The following is a 6,472-nucleotide window of genomic DNA, read 5'->3' on the forward strand; positions in this document are numbered from 1 at the left end:
TATCCGACATGGACATGGATGCAGCAATAGCACTAAGCTTACATAACACCACAGAGGACGAGGAACAAAATGCCCCCAGCAGTATGGAACAGGATCCGGAGAACATTATCCTTGAAGGAATAGACATCTTAAAACTTGAAACAGCCTGCAAGCAAAAGGAATACAATACTATTCCTCCCTGGCAAATAGAGCGGCTGGAAGGAGTACTAGCCAAGGTTCAACACAATAAACATCTAGGCATACAAGGAGGGAGTCCATGGGATGCAAAAAAGATTCTCAAAGAAACCAAGAAAAGAGGGCGCAAAACGGACCTGCAAAGGACCATTGCAGTAGGGGAAATGCTTATGGAATCAGGGAGATTCCCTAAGCTGACTAAGTTCTACAAACCTGCATCCCATTAACCATGAAGCTCATCTCATGGAATGTGAGAGGACTCAACAGCCCCTCAAAAATTAGGATGATCAAGAACTTGATACAGCAAGAAAAACCTTCTATAGTTTTTCTTCAAGAAACCAAAAAAAGCACAATAGCTATGGACAAGGCAAGAAACAAGATCTGGGCTGGTAGTAACCTAATGTCAGTAGGCGCTTCAGGAGCTTCGGGTGGATTAGCCATATTATGGAATCCACAGACCCTCAATCTTTACGACTTCCATGCCGCCCATTTTCTCATACAAGCTTCCTTTCATCTCATAGGAACAAATATCCACGGGCACTTGACCAATGTTTACTTTCCGCAAAGTAATCAGCACAAACTGGATCTGTTAAACACGCTTTCCAGTTTGAATGAGAACAGACAGTTCCCTCTCTGGATCAGTGGAGGCGATTTCAATATCATTCAATCGCTGGAGGAGAAAACAGGGGGAAGAACAAGATTAGAAAATGACAGCAAAGGACTCAGAGACTTTATTCAGGACAATCACTTAATGGATATTCCAACCACCAATGGGATTTTCACCTGGACCAACAAGCGCAGTGGTGTCAACCATATCGCCTCTCGGCTTGACAGGTTCCTCCTTTCAGACAATGCAATCCATTTAGGCGGAGATTTCAATGCATCAATTTTGCCTCACGGAGGATCGGACCACTGGCCCATCATGCTTCACTGGTCTCGACCTGGAACAAGAAGCAATCGGCCATTCCGCTTCGAAGCTTTTTGGTTCACAAATGCAAAATTCAGGCAGATCGTAGAGGAGGCCTGGAAAGCCTACAGGCCTCCAGAAGGAGCCAAAATGTTTCAATTTCAACAAAAATTGAAAAATCTAAAGCAGGTTCTTAAAATTTGGAACAAAGCTCAATTTGGCAACATTCAGGAAGATCGACAAAGGTTGGAAAAACAAATGGAAGCACTTCAGCAAGATATCATTAAAGAAGGCCGCACGGAGGAGCAGTCACAACAAGAGCAAATCCTCTGGCATCGATTAGAAGAAAGGAGAAAGCAAGAAGAAATACTTTGGCGGCAGAAATCCCGAATAAATTGGCTAAAAGAGGGCGAAAAGAACACAAAATTTTTTCATAGAACAGCTATACAGAGGCGCATGCACAACAACATCACTTTCATCAACAATCAGCAAGGAGAGAGAGTAGAAACCCATGAAGACATGGAAAAGGAATTAACAACTTACTTTCAAGACATCCTTAAAGAGCCGGAAGGAAACAGGGATACCGAAATCAGGGCCATCACACAGCATATTCCCAGAATCATAACTGATGAGCACAACAACAAATTACTTCAGCCAACATCCCTGAAAGAAATTGAAGAAGCAATGAACCAGCTCAAGGATGGCAAAGCCCCGGGGCCGGACGGCTTCACTGCCAATTTCTACCACGAATTCTGGGAATTAATCAAAGAAGAAGTTTGGGAGCTGGTGGAAGAATCAAGAAGCATGCACTGGATTCTTCCAGCCCTCAACACTACCTTCATTGCACTCGTTCCAAAATGTGCTGAACCAAGCAAGCCTGAAAGCTTTAGACCCATTGCTCTATGCAATGTCATTTACAAGCTTATCTCTAAGGTCATCGCAAATCGACTCAAGCCTCTCCTACCCTTACTCATTTCTCCGGAACAAACAGGGTATGTCGAAGGAAGGCAGATTATGGACGGAATCATTCTATCAAATGAAGTGATTCACTCCCTCAAGATTCTCAAAAAGCCAGGTATGCTTCTCAAACTAGATTTATCCAAAGCTTTTGACAAGCTCAGTTGGAACTATATACAAAAAGTGCTTATTGCTTTTGGCTTCAGTCATACTTGGACAAGATGGGTCTATAGCTTGATCTCCTCCCCAAGCTTTTCTGTACTGTTAAATGGTTCTCCTTCTCATCCCTTTAGGCCTTCAAGGGGCATTAGACAAGGGGACCCCTTATCGCCTTTCCTCTTTGTACTCATGGCAGAAGGGCTAGGCAGATTACTGAAGGCAGCCGTCTCCACTCAAATGCTCAAAGGAATCTCTGTTCATGGCCTTCCTCCTCAAACCCACCAACAATTTGTTGACGACAATATGCTCTTTGGCCACCCATCATCGCAAGAAGCCTCGGTCTTCAAATCTCTGCTATCTATTTTCTCAAAAGCTTCAGGAACCTCCATCAACTCTTCGAAATCTCAGCTATATTTCTTCAACACCCCTCTTTCCACTCAAAGGAATATCGCTAGAATTTTGCAGTTTACCATTTCTAAACTCCCGTCGACCTACCTTGGGGCCCCTCTGGCCGCTGCAGCTATCAAACATTCCTCCTGGCAGTCTCTTCTAGATAAGCTTGAATCTAAGCTTTCCCTATGGACCTTCCGAGCTCTTAATATTGCCAGTAGGCTTGTCCTGATCAAATCAGTACTCCAAGCCATGCCTTTATACCTCTTTTCACTGTTGGCTGCACCTAAATGGGTCCTTAAATCTATCCGCAATCTCCAGCGAAACTTTCTCTGGGGATCGTCTGGCCTCAACAGAAAATGGGCGCTAGTGAAATGGACAGATACCTGCAAGCCCAAATCCGATGGAGGCCTGGGACTTCGAGACCCATTACAGAGCAATGATAATATGGGGGCTCGCATGTGGTGGAATTGGATTACTAAGCCAAACGCACCATGGGCCAAACTGTGGCAGGCAAAGTATGCACCAGGCAGCCAATGGAACGATCTAATCAGAATCAACTCCACAACTCAGGGATCTCCTATATGGAACGCAGCCAAACCCCACAGCAAATTCATTCAAGAGCATAGTTTCTGGGAGATACACTCAGGCACCACCGCCAGATTTTGGGAGGATTCGTGGCAGCAGCTCCCCAAGCTTGCAACAGTTTTTCACAAGCCTCTCTGGCAAGAGCAGATGCAGCAAGCACAACTCACTCAAGTCAATCAATTTTGGCAACATTCTGAAAATACCGACTTCAGAACCTGGAAGAAGGCCAGTCTCTGGCAAAACAATTGGCAAAGCGAGACATATGAGGACATAGAGAAAGAACTATCATACAGGAAAATTCGATACTCCACTCTACAGGATCGCCTCAGATGGGGCCATAAACAAAAAGGCACATTTACTACTCAAGAAGCCCATCAGCTCAGATATAATGGAAACCAACCCAATAAGGACCCGATTTGGGAAAAGATCTGGCAACCCGGAATTTGGCCCAAAATATCCACTTTCTTATGGCTGCTCAGCAAAAGAAGAGTACTCACTTGGGACAACCTGATTAAGCGTGGATTCGTGGGACCATCAAGATGCCCGAACTGCAACATCGACTCGGAGACAATAGGACATCTCATGGAAACCTGCCCGCTCGCAAAGCAAATATGGAGGAAAGCAGAGAGCTGCAACATGAGATCAGAAGCCAGGACAGAAGACATAGCTGAAAACTTAAGGAAATGGGCTCCCTCCCCCTACAAGAGTCAGCTTCTCAACCACCTGTGGAGACTCTTACCAGGATTCATATACTGGATTCTTTGGAAAGAAAGAAACCACAGAATCTTCAACAACTCTTCCCGGCCCAATGAAACCTTATGGCTAATCCTCAACAAACAGCTGCAAGAAACTCTGGCCCTCAAATCCTGGTCAGACACGGATATGCCAGAATCCCCATTAGAATGCCGGATCCTGAAGGCTTGGAACATAAACCTCTCAATGCTACAGAAAGAAGGCACCAGACCCCCTAACAGCAGCACCTCTCCTTCCAGTTGGTCCCCTCCTGATCATGCTTCCTACAAGTTAAATTTCGATGGGGCGGCCAAAGGAAATCCGGGGCTCGCAGGTTATGGAGGACTCTTCCGAAGTCACACAGGGGAAATAATTCAGATTTTCTATGGCTCATTGGGCAAAGATACTAATAATGTAGCTGAATTAGAAGGCTTATGGAGAGGCTTATGTCTGGCAGAACAGCATAACTACTTTCCTTTGGAAGTAGAAGGTGACTCCCTAATCCTTATCAATGCTGCCCAAAGACTCCAAGCAGGCACGCCGGCGGTCAAGGTGGCCACGAGTTGGAGACTATTAAGCAGGTTAGAATCCATGGAGGAGAAGCTACAAACTCCCCAAAGTATAGAATTCAAGCATGTTCGGAGAACAGCGAACAAGGTGGCTGATAGATTAGCCAATCAAGGTGCCTCCCAGTGCATTTCCTACTTTGCAGGTTCTCTGGATCACTCAGAAGATGACAAGCTCAACAATGACTGTATCTCTCTGGCGAAGAAGGATTTCAGCATCCCGGATGCGGGTGCATAAGGGACGGGGGAATGGCACGCGCCGGCACGTGGGCGGGTGGCATGCTCATGGTGCCCGGCGGTACCACGCGTTGGGCTGCATTAAACCACTTGAATGCGAAGAGGAGAAGGCATTAATGCCTGTCTACTCGGCTCGAGAGAGGCAATTGTGCGACGGGGTGGTGAGGAAGTTTAAACAGAGAAGGATGGCACGACGGGAGGAAATTTGCGAACCTAGTAAGGAGACCCTGCTCCGCTCAAACAGCAATGCGATTGCAGAGCTAAGGGGTATTAGCTCTTGGAGCTGTGATTGTGAGACTGTCGTGGGTTCTAGGATCTGGGTTGGTGAGACCGGTGTTAGTCTCTGGAGTTGGTGCGGGTTCTTGTTGGTGGGATTGGCACTCGGAGCAGATTCTTGTTGCTGGGGTTGGTTCTGTATGCTGGTTCGTGTTGTCGGGTTTGGTTCTTGGTGCTGGTTCTTGTTGACAAGGTTGGTTCTTGGAGCTGGAGTCAGGGCCTGGTGCTGGCGTTTGTTCCTGGTGCTGCAGGTCGCTCCAGCCATTGTCGAAGCTCAGAGCGCTCGAACTGTAAGAAGGATAACAATGCCGAGGGACAGGCCGAGGATGGGCAGCCGGAGGGGTGGAATTCAGGGCAGAGCTCCACCGAAAGATGACTATTATTCCCCCTCTTCCTCCATGGAGGTTACCTCGAGGCCTCAGTGGTTTCAGGACAGCAACGATGAGGAGGGGGGGCACAATGAAAGAAGCCCAATTGCTGAAGAAAGGCAGAGGGAGCTCCCCATGCTCAGATATCGACTCCCCTGCCCACAAGTCAATTCCACATTGATTGTATCCATTACTGTTGAACCTGGAGTCATTTCGAATATGGAAGTCGAGCCTCTGCCAGAAGGGCAGCGCTCCAGCAGAGATGACTCTCCAATTGCTTGCCTTCCGGTCGGAGCAGGAAGTGGGTGGTCGCCGCCTGAGCATGTTCCTGGTCGGGGATGGTTGGAGTCTCGTCGCACATATGGGAAGGGCCTGGAACGCCCCGCTACCAATCTTGACCCGGATGCTGGCCCTTCTGGGCACGTTGCTGCTTCACTGGCTCGTCGTGCCTATGGGATGGAACTGGAACGCCCCGCCACCAATCTTGACCCGGATGCTGGCCCTTCTGGACACGCTGCTGTTGCACTGGCGGGTTCGAGCAAGCCAGCCCGAAAGGGTAGCCCAGATAAGGTCATCCAGCTTTCAGATTCAGAGAATTCGCTCCATTTCGGGCACAGAACTGCGGAGGCGCTCCAGACTACTGATGAAGACTGAATTCGCCCTGGTAATCTCTGTTGTTGTTGGGATTTTGATGTGTAAAATGGCTAAGTGGCAGCCTTATTTCTGTCAATGTGTCGGCTATATTGTTCAAGTGTCACCCGTAACTGTCCAAGTGTCCGTTATCATTGTCCAGTTGTTTGTGTGTCTATGTCCGGGTCATACTACGGCCCTGGTGTCTTGGTGTCCATCTATGTTCAGTTCTTCTATGTCATGTAACAGTGTCGGCAGTGGATCAGCAACATTCCCAATTTTGAATCTCTTCAATTTTGGAGCTGTTAAGTGGGCAAGGCCAGGGCTGACAAGCAAATCCTCTTAGCCTTGTCTGTGTACTCTATTTTGTATATTTGTTTTGTATGATAATAGAATTAGTCAAATTCAGAAAAAAAAAAAAGCCTTTTTATCACTAGCACTATTTTCTAAAGGAGTAGAAGAAATATTATTGCTATCAATATTATTAT

The 6,472-nt window shown here is 47.0% G+C and overlaps 1 protein-coding gene across 1 annotated transcript; it reads left to right on the plus strand.

The window, feature by feature from the left end:
- Window positions 1-532: 532 nt before the first annotated feature.
- LOC149193043 (uncharacterized) lies at window positions 533-4,711 on the plus strand. Its single transcript, XM_089407186.1, has one exon. It carries the CDS (start codon window positions 533-535, stop codon window positions 4,709-4,711), a length of 4,179 nt encoding a protein of 1,392 aa, XP_089263312.1.
- Window positions 4,712-6,472: the final 1,761 nt, after the last annotated feature.

This window comes from Pinus tabuliformis, chromosome 2_2, assembly GCF_031772625.1.
Source record: "Pinus tabuliformis cultivar Carrire ecotype Pingquan chromosome 2_2, CPIR1, whole genome shotgun sequence".
In the NCBI taxonomy this organism is placed as follows: Eukaryota; Viridiplantae; Streptophyta; class Pinopsida; order Pinales; family Pinaceae; genus Pinus; species Pinus tabuliformis.

Coding starts and splice junctions, on each gene's coding strand:
- LOC149193043 (XM_089407186.1), top strand. CDS start 533: ATGGACAAGGCAAGAAACAAGATCTGGGCTGGTAGTAACCTAATGTCA.